At 44.9% G+C, this 14,611-nt stretch overlaps 1 protein-coding gene across 1 annotated transcript; it reads right to left on the minus strand.

Annotated features, from left to right (window-relative positions):
- Positions 1 to 404: 404 nt before the first annotated feature.
- On the minus strand, positions 405 to 4,640 carry egr1 (early growth response 1). The gene is made up of 2 exons (XM_068714616.1): positions 3,930 to 4,640; positions 405 to 3,001 (listed from the first exon to the last, which is right to left on the minus strand). The coding sequence occupies exons 1-2, from the start codon at positions 4,138 to 4,140 to the stop codon at positions 1,689 to 1,691; spliced, it is 1,524 nt and encodes a 507-aa protein (XP_068570717.1). The 5' UTR covers positions 4,141 to 4,640; the 3' UTR covers positions 405 to 1,688.
- Between the last annotated feature and the right edge of the window lie 9,971 nt (positions 4,641 to 14,611).

Genomic DNA, 14,611 nt, shown 5'->3' on the forward strand with positions numbered 1-14,611 from the left:
TTTAGATAAGCTTAATATCTTCAAGAGCATGTTGGATGTAGATAAGAATTCCTCATCTCTATAGTTTATAGGCATGGGAGTCATGCGTTGGTGTTATCATTAATACGGGGTTCAATTGGAGAACAGCGATTGAAACAGAGAGTTTCCATAAGATGATGCTGTGCAGATTTTCCTCAAATGAAAGGGTGTCTCTTAGCGATGGGAAGTTGTGGTATTAATCTACACTTGTAATCTGCATGTGATTAACATATAGGAAGATGGAATGTATGATGTTAATGTATGAGGATGTACATGATGAAATGAAGGGTGGGATGTAATGCAATGACTCTGTATGAAATGTTTTGAAGTATCAATGGAACAATTTGAAAGGACAGAAGTTGGACAATAAAGTTCGAGAACAAATATACATATATATTCATATTTTTATTTATATTTCATTTCTGGGAGGATATCTTGTACACCAAATATCCCATTGGCAGTTAAGCGCATTCAATGTGTTTAGAAGCCAGAAACAGTCACTTGTTTTAACAAACACAAATATACAAAATTAAGATAACCACAAAATAATGAACTGCATGTATATAACATACAAAAGAATCCCATGCCTACTCAGTAGGTAACTTCAACATTCCAGCTCTTGAAGATGTGGATATTTACACTTAAGTTTTACAAAAATATACTTTATAGTTTTTCTCCTTTTTTGCTTACATTCTAATGAAATGAAGCGGTGCCCTCATAGCTCGTCCCTTTTCCTCCCTCTGAGTTAGACTTACATTCTGTAACAAAAATATTCCCTCAACCCTTAAGGCGAGATGCAGTGCATCCTCTCTCGCACACAGCCGAGTCACAACATCAGCAAGGCTTCACAAAAAGGCACCAAATAACGGGAGCGTTTTTCTTGTTTAGTTTTTTTTCTTTTTTTAAATGTTTTTTTTTCCTTTTCTCTATTTTTCCATATAACTAAGCGATATGTCACATGTGAGAAAGAGAGAAAGAGATAGTACCAGTGGATGGTATTTACAAACAGAAACTAACATCACTCTTACTCATGCTTGAATACTTAAGTGCTTTTTTTCAAACAATGTCAAAACGTATCACAGCATCATCACTACATAATAGAGAAAGTATGTAGAAAATATGGCCCTGCTCACTTCAAATAATACAATGCAAATATGCAAATCATTTTTCACATCAATGGTACCAAAAAATGATAAAAACGAAACATGGCACATGTACAATATACATATATGGTAGCTTATGTATATCATTCAATGTCTTTTGTAGCCTACTGTATGGAGTGCTTTCAAGGGCGAACGTGCCTTAGCACCACAACTGCTGGCAATCTGTTTGTCTCTTGGTTTCTGTGTACCTAATAGTAGAGACCCGTCAGTGCCGGTTTCTACGCTCTATCTGTTGAGTCCTTTACGCATTTGAAGAGCTGCATTTGTTTTACAGAGACAAAAAGAAATCCCTTTTCATCTTCTATTGTCTTTTCCCAGTCCTTGACGTGTGTCTTTTTCTCTCTTTCAGGTAAATCTCAAGATTCACCTAACACTGCACAGGGAGCAGACAAAAAAAGTGCTTTTTGGAGGAGAAAACTAAGTCTTTTGATGCTGATTTTTTTTTTCCCCTCAAAGAACCTTAAGGAAGGAGAGGTGCGGAGAGACTATAAAAAGTTGTTCTCTTTCTTAGCAGATCTCGATTGTCCTTGGGGAGAGAGTGGTCTGCATGTCTGATAGCGGGGTGGGGATGGGGGAGCTGTAGATGTGGGAGGCGATTGAGGAGGGGAAGGAGGAGGCGATCTGGGACTGAAAGGTGCTGGACATGGACACAGATGGGTAGGTGGTGGCGATGGAAGGAGATGGATAGGAAGTGTGGACTGGAGAGGAGTAGCAGGAAGTTACAGGAGAGGGGTAAGAGGACACTGGAGAGGGGTAGGAGGTGATGGGAGAAGGGTAGCTGGAGACAGGTGAAGCAGCTGATACCGGCGCTGCTGTCACCACCACGGCTCCTGCCTTCTCTGCTTTCTTGTCCTTCTGCCGTAGGTGGATCTTCGTGTGCCTCTTCCTCTCGTCACTGCGGGCAAACTTGCGTCCGCAGATCTCGCAGGCGAAGGGCTTCTCACCAGTGTGAGTGCGAATGTGTGTTGTCAGGTGGTCGCTGCGGCTGAAGTTGCGCATGCAGATGCGGCACTGGAAGGGTTTCTGGCCCGTGTGGATACGGATGTGGCGAGTCAGCTCATCAGAGCGGGAGAAGCGGCGATCGCAGGTCTCCACGGGGCAAGCGTAGGGCCTCTCATGAGGAGGTGTCTTGCTCGGTCGGGTGGGGTACTTGCGCATGCGGCTGGGCTTAATCAGCTGGGACTGGTAGACACTCTTTAAGTCCTGGGAACCAGTCTGGGTGGCAAAGGCCTTGATGGTGGACAGAGGAGTTAGGGACGGCTGGCTTGACTGACTCTGGAAGGGCTTTTGATCAGGGGGAACAAGGCTGATCTCTCCTTGCTGCTGAGGGAAGAGGTAGTCAGGAATCATGGGCACAGGGAAGCTAGTGTTGCAGGTCTTGCCGTTGGGATAGGCCGGAGGAGGGTACTGCACTGCTCCAGCCGAGCTGGAAAAAACCTGGCCCTGGTCCGGGAAGATGTCAGAGTTGGGGCTGGAGTAGGTTGGGGCGGCTGAATAGATGGGGTTGGGCTCGTTGTGGTGAATGGAGGAACTGAGGCTCTGAGATGAGGAGGAGGTAGAAGAGGAAGAAGCAGAAGACGGGATGGATGAGGAGGAGGACGAGGTGGTCTGTGAGGCAGCAGAGGAAGAGCTGGGGGCAATATTGCCCATCAGACCAGTAAAAAGGCCAAGGATGGGCTCCGCCCAGAGGCTGTTGCTGCAGGTGGTGGCGGGCTCCAGGGTGAAGCGGCCTGTGTAAGAGATGGGGGGCAGCCTCTGGGTGGGGTAGGTCTGCTCTCCCACTGACTTCTCACAGTTGAAGGGGATATCAGGTAACGTATCTGCAGGGAGCACAGAGAAAGAGGAGACATTAATCAAACTGTCAATATTCAGAGGGAGGGAGAGAGGGAATCCTGCCAGAGCGGTGGACAGTGTGTCACCCTTCTCTTCTGAGACAGATCAGTCCGGTGCCCACGCAGAAAATCCCCCTACAACTAAACTCTTTCCCCTAAACTCTAAAACTGACTCTTCCAAACCTCAACAAGAGCTGCTGTGCAAGCTGCTGTGCAAGCTTTCTATGCGCGCATTATTTCCTTCTGCTCACACTCTCTCTGTCTTTCTTTCATTCTTTCTGTCTTCCTGTCTTGCACACACACACACACACACACACACACACACACACACACACACACACACACACACACCACACACACACACACACACACACACACCACACACACACATTCTTGAAGCCCATCACAGAGCCCGCGGCAATTGATTACCAAAACTGCAGTTCAGCTGGTTTTAGGAATGCAATTTGAATTGAGCTGTAGGAGTGTCTAGAGGCACGCGGTGACTGAGGAGTGTTTGATTCCTCCAAGAGTCGACATGGATTAAGAGCTATCAATACATTTAAATTAAGTATTTTTAATTTCCCTGTCTCTGTTCATTTTTGAATTTTTGTTTTATTCATGAATTGTGTTCGGTCAGCTAATATCCAAATGTGTAAAATTTCTCACCACAAGCCATGATGAAACAAATTAATAAAAAAGTAAAAATCTTATGCCAGTGAACTTAATATGATCAATTAATAATGTGAATTAATAATACACAGCAAAACTTAAAAAAAGTATTATTATTATTCGGCTGTTTATTTGTCTTTACTCCTTTACTCTTTCCTGGTTTAGTGTAGCTCAGCAGATGTGCTGTAATCTTCAATTCAGTGTTACATGCAGCACAAAAAAACAGAGGCAAAAGAAGAGATCTTACCTCCAGCAAGGTGGTCGTACTGTTCTCCTGGCTCCCCGGAGCCAAAGCCTGCACCTTCGGGTGCGGAGGCTGTGAGGAAGGGGGCCCCTGCAGAGCTGAGCATCATCACCTCCTCCAGCTTGGGGTAGTTATCCATGGGGGAGTGAGGGAAGCTCAGAGGCTCTGAGATCTGCAGGGCTGGGAGGATCATCTCGGTCTTGGCTGCAGCCATCCTCTGCTGGTGCTGGAGCTGCGCTGGGGGCTGGTGGTGAGTGCAGAGAGGCTGGACGCACACTGGCAGAGCGATGCCTCGCAGGTGGAGGTAATCACTTCGCCCAGCTCAGGGAGCGCTGCACACTTCTGCTGATGTCGAGGAAGATGTTGTTTTCTGTCTTGCTCCGTGACTCTTGTTCTCCAGTTGTCCTGTTGTTTTCCTTTTTCTCTCAGAGATGAGTTAAGATCCACTTGTCTTTTCAGAAAAAATCAAAAGTGTCCTTTATACTCATTCCCTAACATCCATCGAAGTTATTCAACAGATCAATCTTGATTTTTAATCTAATTATTAAATGACTTATCCAGTCAGGTTTTGACCCTCTTGGATGGATGTTGTTTTGAATTGACTTTGTACTTTTGTGGTGATATTTCGCAGAAAGGGAGTTCTATGTGTTTGTCTATCTATCTCTGCTCTAACAGTTGCTCGTGTGGGCTCTCAGGGCTCTCTCTGAGCTGAGAGGTTTCCCTGCTCGTTATATACCCTCTTGCTGTGACGTAGATGTCCATATTTGGAGCGGAGGAAGCCCATATTTAGGCACTGCAGCGGAGGACACATGACGCTGGCCTGGGGGAAAGCAGAGAGGAGAGACTTTATATTAAGCTCTAGCAGTAAATTGCGGAGACAACGCCGCTCTTCCTCTGCACTGAATCAATGTATCTTCATAGCTGAACAGCTCCGCGAGACAGCAGCATAATTCTCGCTCTCTCCCCGTCGCCCCATAGATTTGATTTGGATTTCCCATCTGTGCAGCAGGCTGCGCTGCTGCCGGAAAGCCCGGCTCCGCCGTGCCTTATAAGGTCGTGACTACATAAGGACCTATTCCGGTGGGTTTCCATTTCCCTGTCCTTATTTGGAACTTCCTGAGGCAGCGCTGATCGCTGCTTGGCAGTGAATGAGAGGCTGGAGTGCAAATCATGTCCAGCGCTCATAATAACTAATGTCAGCAGCAGAATCCAGCTTGGCCGTTTTAAAGCACAGCTTCAGCTTTATGACTTTAAGTGAAAGACTGTGTGCAGCAGACGAACGGCTGGACTGAATTGATTTGGTTAATGTTTGAAAGTTAAAGGCGGCGTGCTTGTGCGGCGAAATAGAAACGGAACATGTTCAACCACAAATGCAACGACTCTGTTATGATACACACGAGAAAGCGAGCAGAAATAATATCTAAGTAGATTAAAAAGTGACTTTACCTTTTCCTTTTTAGGCTGGAACATATTATCCAACGATGTTATGGTTGAAAGGTGTACATTGCCATGCATAGTACTCGGCTTATTGATTATGAATAATCAGCCGACATTTCAAACAGATTTTGTCATTTGATATAAGCGAGTGTATTTCTAAGGCTATGAGCTTGAAAACAGAAGACTGTGCAAACTCTGCTGGCTGGTAGCAAACTTCTTCTAAATTAACTTTCCATCTCTCTCGGCAGTGTCATTGATTAATGGGAACAGATAGCCGCGGATGCTGACGAGGTGCGGGCCGATCAGTCTAATTGAGGGGTGTCCCCGGCTCAATATTCGGGGAATCTCTCTGCCACTCAGCGGCCTAATGGGCCGAATTAACAACGCTGCGCACAGCTGCCAGGACGCCTGCGGGATACCGATGTCCCCCCTCGGCTGCTCCAGCTTCGGCTGGCGCGCCAGCACTCCTCGGTGGATGGTGACGGGAAATCAATGTGTGCTGCTGACTGGATCTATATGCGAGCAACCTCATTGGGAAACATCGCGGGCAGGACACTTTGAGGTGGCCAGAGAGAGAGAGTGAGAGAGAGAAAAAAAGAGACGCTGCCGATGCGTTGAAGAGGGCGGTGCAGGTGAGACTCTTCGTTCTTCAAATATCATTTGATTTAGACTTTAAAAAAGTGATTGCATTGCCCTTAAACGTTCAACTGTCCTTCATCTACAGGGGCTGCTGTCAGAATAATGTCAGTCAGCCTCATCCGGGATAGAATAAAGTTTCACTGCACTGGATGGATGGATGGATATGGAAACAAAAGATGATTCAGGTACACATGCCACTGAGGGTTTTTGGTCTTTACTGGATTGCATTCTCTCCCAGGCGTTTCCCATTCAGCCTCTGGCAAATCTCTCTGTTTACCCCCATTAGACTGATAGCAAAATTCTGTCATATATTATGGATGATGTGGAGCAGAGGCTCCTTCACAAAATCCAAATAAGCCTGAAGTAGAGGGCGCAGCTGGAGAATGTGTAATGTTGTTTATTCATACAGTGAGATACATAAACGCTCAAATCTAATCACTTTTGAAGGAATGTGGCACTGCAACGCACTGTTGTATTTTAGAAGGGAAATGGTGCTCCCCGTGCACTTGCTCCTACGAGCCTACGTTTTGTTTTTCAGCAGAGAGATGCCAGCGTGTCTCCAGGCCTGGTGAAATGAAGACCAGAAGCTCCGGCCTTGATGATGGTGAGTTGCACAGAGAGACTGTAACTGTGTGGCAATGGTGGTGATACCAAATCTAAACTCTTGTCTGCGTCCGCCGCTGCATTCATGCATCAGTTATATACCAAGGTCGATAAATTTGTGGCAAAGCAAAGAAGAAAGAGCAGAGAGAGCAGATGAGAAACTCATCATCTGATGACAATGTAATAAAATCAGGTTAGGGAAAACTGTCGGAAAAGTAATAAAGTAATAAAGATGATAAACAGTTTGCAATGGCTGTTTGGGCCTCCCTTCACTCTGATGCATAGAGGGGGTGGAAGCCAGATGCTGTAAGGGCAGGGGAAGGAGAATTAGTCTGTGTGTGTGTGTGTGTGTGTGTGTGTGTGTGTGTGTGTGTGTGTGTGTGTTTGTGTTTGAGTCAGCCGGTTCATTCTCCTCAGCGTGTTCCCCATTGCTGCCCACACAAACCAGCCAGAGAAGTCCTCGCCGGATGAAACTCCAACGCTCTGCCAGCCGGCGAGAAAGAGAGGTTCTCCCTTTACCTACGCAGCCACCACGCCCCTGTTCACACACACAAACACACCCAGCACAAGTGCTGGTAGATATTTAATCATGCCCCATTCTGCCATGGAGAAAAGATGAGGAAGTAGATAGGGAAGCCAAAAAAAGAGAGAGGAGGTGGACGAGAGGAGAGGAATTGGAACATATAAGGAGACGGGAGAGAGAGCGAAAAAATAGAGATGTATGGATCTTGAGAAGATGGAGGCAGGTTGAGAAAAAGAGATGGAGAAGGTGGGAAGGAAGGGTGAGGGCGATAGAAAAATAGAAAACAGAGAGACCGAGAGAGAATCCTCACACCTACATACTGTACGTGGGAGCAAATACCAAGCTTTGTGCTGGCATTTGTCAGCAGCCAATGCCAGGCAGTCAGTCAGGGAGATAGACAGACAGACAGACAGACAGATAGACAGACACTCCTGCTCCTCCGCCACCCACACCGACCAGTGGTGCAATCCCTCTCCATTAGCATACAGGTGTGTTTAGCCTTGTGTGCTCCTATGATGGGCGGACCAAGATTAGAGGGTGGACGATGACGGTTACCAAAGCCCGCATGTTACATAATGTAGCGAGAGAGGATGGGGAGGAGGGGATAATGTGATGACAGAGAGAGACGAGGAGAGAGGGCCTGGTTATTTTGGAGCTATCATAGTTACATTTTGCCGAGCGGGATGGGGAGAGAGTGGTGGATTTTAAGATGATAAAAATTGAAATGTTGGGGCCTGGAACACACAATGTTCTAGGATAATTAAATGGGAGAAGAGCGGAGGCCTGATCGTCTTGGGCAGAGTGACATGCTGAATATTAGTCCATAGCCTTAGAGTGATGGGAAGAGGAGCAGAGAACAGATAGGAGACGATTTGATAAATGTCATTTTTCTCTTCAGCTTTTTAAGTGACGCCAGCAGGAATGTGCGGCCTGACCTTTTACACGCAGAGTGAGATGCGCCAGGGAAAAGACAAACTGGCGTTCGAGGGATAAAAAATGTGTGGGCAGTAAGAAACAGTGTAAAGGGGTCGGTGAAAATCTTCGGACTAATCGACTCATGAAAAGCCAAATGGATCTAATGGGATTCTGGAACGCTCCGTTGATGAAGACATCCATTACTGTCTGTCTGTTTAAATACTTGACACGTCGACTCAGCACTCATCATAGACTTTGGCTCACTTATTGAAATCTAAGACAGGTCATTACAATACAATGCAGAAGATTACAGCACACCACCTGTTGCTGCACTGAAGCAGCCAGACAGTTTTCTACTCTGTTCAGAGGAGTCCAGGAATGCTGCTGTGGAATGCTGGCCTTGTGTTAGCGGCGTAGCTATGATTATGTGGGTAAGATCACAAGTTATTTCACTGTGGGAGCTGACCCACTGAAGCTCAAGGCCCCAATGACGACGTTTGAAAAACAATCTGCTCGTATTTCACAGTCACTGCAGGCGTCCCTCCCTGTCATATTACCCCCGAGGCTATGGAGCAGGATAGGTGTTAGTGTATCACACAGAAACAGGGCCCGGCATCGAATAGCCCCTCTATCTGCTTATCTGCCTGTTGTCGCCTCCTGAAGGTGGTAGGTGACAGAGAGACAATTACCGAACACAGCACAAAGCCCACCCCACCGCGTCCCCGAGGATGTGTGACTCACTGGGCCCCTGGCCTGTTTGTTTGATGCTTGTGACAAAAGATCTGACCTGTGACCTTTCAGTTCCTGATGATTCACCGGTAGCGCGCTGAAAAACGGGGCTTCCCCACACCGTGTAGTGGTCACAGTACAGCACCGGGTAACATTTAAAGGTTGCCACACAACACTTTTCTGTGTTTGTCTGAGCCTTGTGTACCATAATCCGTGGGTGGCATGTTGATAGAACTGATGCATGTAGGTGTGCATCTTCAGTGTTACTGTCCTTTTTGACTTATTGTTTGTGGTTTGAGAAGCTAATGTATTAGCTCAGCAGATCAAGTCAATGATCACTGAAGCCGCTGCTCAAAATAAAACAGTTTATTTAAAAAATACGAATGAAATTTTACCCACCAAGATAAATAGCCTAAAGTAACCCATTGTGATGATGACGAATATTTTGAGGTGATAATGATTTATGTAACAGAACTTTTTTTTCGATCCTGCCATATTAATCATCTCACGACCCCTCAGATTTATCTTGTAACACTTTTGAGGGGCCTGAACCTTAGGTTGGGAACCACATAATTAAGCTACCTACTAAAACAGTAGATAAAGTAGTTAGACTAACGCTACTTCTACCATCTACAGGAGTAAAATGAGGTTTATCAATCTATTAATATGATATATATCAATTAAAAAGGCTATTTTTCTGCCGAACGAGAAAATTCCAGATTCATCTTAAATTTACTTCAAAGCTGCCTTGATGTTGCACCTTGTTGCACCGTGACAAAGCTCCTTATTGACTGATTATCTGAGCTGACTAAAACCAACTGCTCTCCACACTGCTGACGTCTTCATGTGGACAGAGAGACAGACAGGAAGAGACAGGGAGTGAGGGAGGCAGAAAGATGTGGCCTCAGCGTCCAGACTGAGCAGCAACTGGTTTGTTGTCTTTAGCGAACACGTTTGGGTGTGACTCATGTGCATACGAACTCGGAGCAGACTGAAAACACCCAAACTCACAGACCTGTTTTTATTCTACTACAGTCTTCAGATTTTTCTCAGGAATTAAAATTTAACTTTAGTCCACAGTCACGTGGCGCTCTGCCAGTCCACATCTGTTTATGTGTAAGAGCGGCTTCATGCATCGTGGGTTTATTATTGCATCAGACTGTCACGGCATCACCCTTGCTCACTCCTTGGCCCTTGACGTGGTTTCAGAGAATGGCAAGAAAGGGCATATAGTTCCTCTCTGAACCATGAGCTATATGAACATAAAGCCTGAGCTACTGAAAATTTGGTAAACTTACCCTGAAATCACCCCGTCTCTCAAAGGATGACCTGTCTAAACCTGGTGTTATACAAACAGGCAAGGCATACGCACATACACATTCACACACAAACCTTTAAGTTGTCCTCCAGAGTTTATTTGAGTTTTGAGTCAGATCAGAACTTGCCAAGACAAATAGTCTCCTTGGGTCCAATGGCCAAAGCTTTTCCCAATAACTTGCTGTGAAGTGAAAATGACAGGCATTGAGAGGCACATCTGCTCAGGTGAGAGTTATTTGTTTTGTAGTGTCGGAGCGAAGTTAAAGTGAAAGAGTAGATAGGGTGAGAGGCAGAGAGATAAATGGGTAAGGAGAGATACAGAGGCAGAGGAAGTGATGGAAAGATAGAGCCAGAAAGTGACAGAGAGTGAAAGAGAAAGTGACTGTCGCTGGGTTGTTGACAGGTGGGCCTCAGGGCAGGTACGACAGGTTGATTCAGGTAAGCCCCTCTCCCTCCTCCCCCTCCTCTCCCCCACCCTCCAACCCTCCCCTCTACCCCAGCTGGAGACTGCAGACGTGGGATAGCCTACAGGGTTGAGGAGACAGGTCTCCATCAGAAAGCCCCGCAACCCTTTACAATCGTACAATAATCATTTAACTCCGAGTGCCATACGTCAACAGAGATGATGGCTGACAAGGCAGACAGACAAACAACAGTAATGGCAACACCCTTTATATGCTTCCAAGGAAAAAAGGGGGGAAAAAAACTAAGAACGGGAGGAGGAAGGAATGAATAAATGAATAACTGTCAGAAGCATTTGGCTTATGGGACAATGTTTTTTTTTAAAGAGTTGAGGCTCGGGGGCCAAATGTCACTTTGGGTCAGTTAGACTGAAGATTCAACAAAAGATTTTGTAAACTTAAACTCTGCACCAGCCAGACAATAAAGCATCTTAAGTGATAAGTAATTAAAAGTAATCTAATTTGCTCTAATGCTTTAAATTTACATTATCTATTACAAATTACCAGGGTTAGAGTTGTCTCTCTTTCTCTCTCTTCATGCGAGGACTTAGAAACGACTGGGTGTGCAGGTTAATGGTGCAACTGGATTAAGGAGACTAGATTCATACATAATGCAGGCATTTTACCTTAATGGGAGAAACGTGACTGAGGAGCAGTGTTTACATTAAAGGAGGGTGAGAGTTCAGCTGAGCTGAGGGAATATTTTTCTGCCTACGCTGGCGGCAGACAGTGTAATGAATTTCTATAAAGCGCACTGCAAATAAAAATAAAGACACACAAAGGAGATTGCATGTTGATGGTTGTCGGGTGATGCTGACAAGGAGAAATGGGTGAGGACGGCGTTGAGACTTGCAGAAGTGTACAGTTTGTGAAAGACTTCTATAGCCTCAGTCTACCTCAAGTTTTGAAAAAAAAAGACAGAGTTGAGATTATAGAACAGTAATCTCAACTAAATCCCAGGATTTTAACGCATGTATGAGGAGGAGTTAGCAAACAGGAAGTGGAAAGCTTTTAAATTATCTTCATCGTCTTTTTTTAACAATAATACACACACAGGTTGCTACAAAGACACACAACAACGTGCTCCGTTATTTGTGTTTGTCTTGCTATTCAAACACAGCATGCACGTGGCGTATTGAACACAAACACCCACTTACACACACACACACACGCACGATAACGTCCGAGGGCCGACGCGATTACATGTATCCACAAGTGTGCTGACGGCACACACCCAGCATATAGCCTGACATTCTCTTGGCCGCAATACACCACACAATTAAAATAAATCTCCTACGAAGGCCACATGGTGCTGCTTTTTCTAACAGCCAAACAGGGGAACAACTCCATAGCAACACTAGAGAAATGTTTACGTGTGAGAATATTTGGATATGCAGTGTTGGAAACATAAACATGCTTAGTGTCATAATTTAGTTAGGAACAGGATTTCTCCCTGTATTGACTTAAAGAGTCAAAGAAAGAATATAGCGTGAGTTGGAAAGTCGTGAACTTCCATTTTTCTCGCAGTGGGGTTTGTGACAGTGTGTTCTCATTACAAGCACACAGACAGCCCTCCATGGGTCTCACTCTCTGAGTCTTTCTCTCTCCCCATCTATCTCTGCAATCCCAGACAGCTTTAGCAGTTCAAACCCTCGTACTGCGGCATTGTCACACACCAAACTGGTTGCCATGGAGAAATAGTCCTCCTGGTCTCCAAGGTACCCGAGTCTATTGTCTTTGGCTTCTTTATTTAGATGAAAACATGATTTGTTGGAAAAGATCTACTTGTTTTTTTGCTGCTTCTCTTTGCTGCTTTTTCTTTCTTCTTCTTCCTCCTCACGAGCATCAATGCAACATTGCATGATGTGTATTGTTTCATTCTTCTCCTTTCCAGGAGTTTGACTATGCGCATGTGTGCGTCAAGCTCGCCTGATGTTTTGTAGCAATTAATTTCAGTGTGTCTGCATGTCAGCGCCCCAGGAGGGGGGCTGTATAAAAGTTTTCCCCATTGCCACAGCTCTCGCCAGGGCTTATAATTGCCTTCTATTACCAGGGCTGGGTGTCACAGCCTGTCTGTCACCAGGAGACTCTCAACTAGCGACAGATGATGAGGAAAGGAGTTGCAGTTTTCTTACTGCTGTTCTTTTTTGGCAGAATAGATAATACAGGAGATAATACAGGAGATATATAAAGTAAATTAGAGTATTGTCCTCCAACTATGTGTCCCTGCTTGTTGTGCTGTGCAAAAAGTTCACCTTCAGTGAGTTTGTGCACATGTATTGTTAGAGAAGTTGATTTGGAGACACCTGTATAAGAGCTGTGCACTCACAGAAAACAAGCTTAAGGTGAGCCACATACCAAACAACAAAGAAAACATTTCCAGTGACTCTAATGTAGCTGTGGAAAGCAGCTGTGAGGGCTTACAAACACTTACAATCAGTGAGCTCTGACCTATGACCCCGTTTATTTGCATGTTTCGAGCTCCACTCACAGCTGTCAGCAAGCTGCTACTTCTGTAGTTGCTGGCAGTGCGACTGAAAACCAAACAGGAAGTGACTTCACATCCGTTGCTCCGTGATATCACTGGGCTTAGTCGGAGAAAACGATAGAGTGAAAGGAAGAAAAGAGACAGAGAGGAGCGCGACTGAGCAGCTGATGGGTGGAAAGAGGAAGCTGTCTGTGTTTCGTTCTCATTCAGTGGCTGTGGCTCAGACATCCCAGACTCTGTGGTCTTGTTTAAGGCCAGCCAGACAAATAAACTGATCCAATTTAAGTCACTTATCTACTTTATCAGAGGGGCTACAAACACACTGTCTTCCTCTCCTGCTTTACCCTCGGATGACTGTCTTGAATCAACACGTATAAAGGTTTTTTTTGGAAACTTTATAATCATACATACTTTTGGGCTAGACTCTGCTGACGTCGGCAGTTGCTAGACATTTCCTCAGTTAAATCTCATATCTGCCTCTTGTTTCTTTCCCTTTGTGTAACTTCTAAATAGTCTCCAGTTAATTCAGTTGTGTTCACCAGTGTTGATTTAAATAACTGGAATGAATGAAAAGGCAAATAAATCTATGTGAGAATATGTGTGATATGTTTGTGATATATTCTGTACAGTCCTTTAATGTACTGCATGTAACCATAAAACTCAATCTTCTGTCAAACATCCGGTGACTTGCCAGTTCACACCAGTGAACTTACATTTCGTTTTTTTCTGCATGCAAGGTGATGCAAAAGTGGAAGGAGAGGTTTCGGAAACTGTGACGCTGTGCTTTGTCAGTGCTGGGTGCAAGGCAGGGTGAGTTACTGTTGTGTGCTTTTGTGGCAGAAGCGTGCGGCAGCTTGTTCCTCTGGCATGGAGGCTAAACACCGAATGGAGTGGGTGCAGGTAAACATGCTAAAACAGGTCCCTCTCTGTAATTGTGCTGCCTTGTTGACATCTTTCAAGTTCGTACACCTACATTTTCTCAATATGTGACATCACACCATCTCTGATTTTTCTATGTTTGGGATCCGACGGTTAGAGAATTCAAACTTCAGCATTTTAAAGTGAAAAAACAGCAAAAAAAAGATAACAAAATCTTGATCTGACCAAAAATGTGCATTTTGAACTTTTGATTCAGCTCAAAAAATGTAACTTCCTTCTCAGTACCTGAATCATGTTAGTTACTGTAAATCTCTTTGAAGAGAGAGAGTCTGCCACCTTAACAATACTCCCCTGAGATACACACTTTGAGCTGATGTGTTTCATCACCCATTACCCAACATTTGTTGCTATGATGACGGCGATTGTGTTGATGATGGTATTCTGACTAGGCTTGGTCAGAGCCACAAATAGGCACAAATTGTTTTGAAAGCAGGCTTCATTTCTCATTTTCAGAATGGGGAACTTGAGAAAATGAGTCAGAGCAGATATGTCGAGATGCTGACACTGACTCCAGATCCGTTCCGCATGATGGTTTAATTTGGGAGATTGAGCCTACAGAGGTTAATGAAAAGATGGTCCAACAGCAGTTTAGAGGAAGGGCGGTGTTTAAAACACTGAAAATGTCAAAAGGAGA

The sequence above is a fragment of the Cebidichthys violaceus genome, unplaced genomic scaffold (assembly GCF_023349555.1).
Source record: "Cebidichthys violaceus isolate CVI_PGR_0920_01 unplaced genomic scaffold, fCebVio1.0.p SCAF_2, whole genome shotgun sequence".
In the NCBI taxonomy this organism is placed as follows: Eukaryota; Metazoa; Chordata; class Actinopteri; order Perciformes; family Stichaeidae; genus Cebidichthys; species Cebidichthys violaceus.

What these genes read in the sequence shown, in the direction of transcription:
- egr1 (XM_068714616.1), bottom strand. Translation starts at nt 4,140, where the DNA reads ATGGCTGCAGCCAAGACCGAGATGATCCTCCCAGCCCTGCAGATCTCA. An exon ending in GTACGACCACCTTGCTGGAG is followed by an intron (nt 3,002 to 3,929) that starts GTAAGATCTCTT and finishes TGCTCCCTGCAG; the next exon opens with ATACGTTACCTGATATCCCC.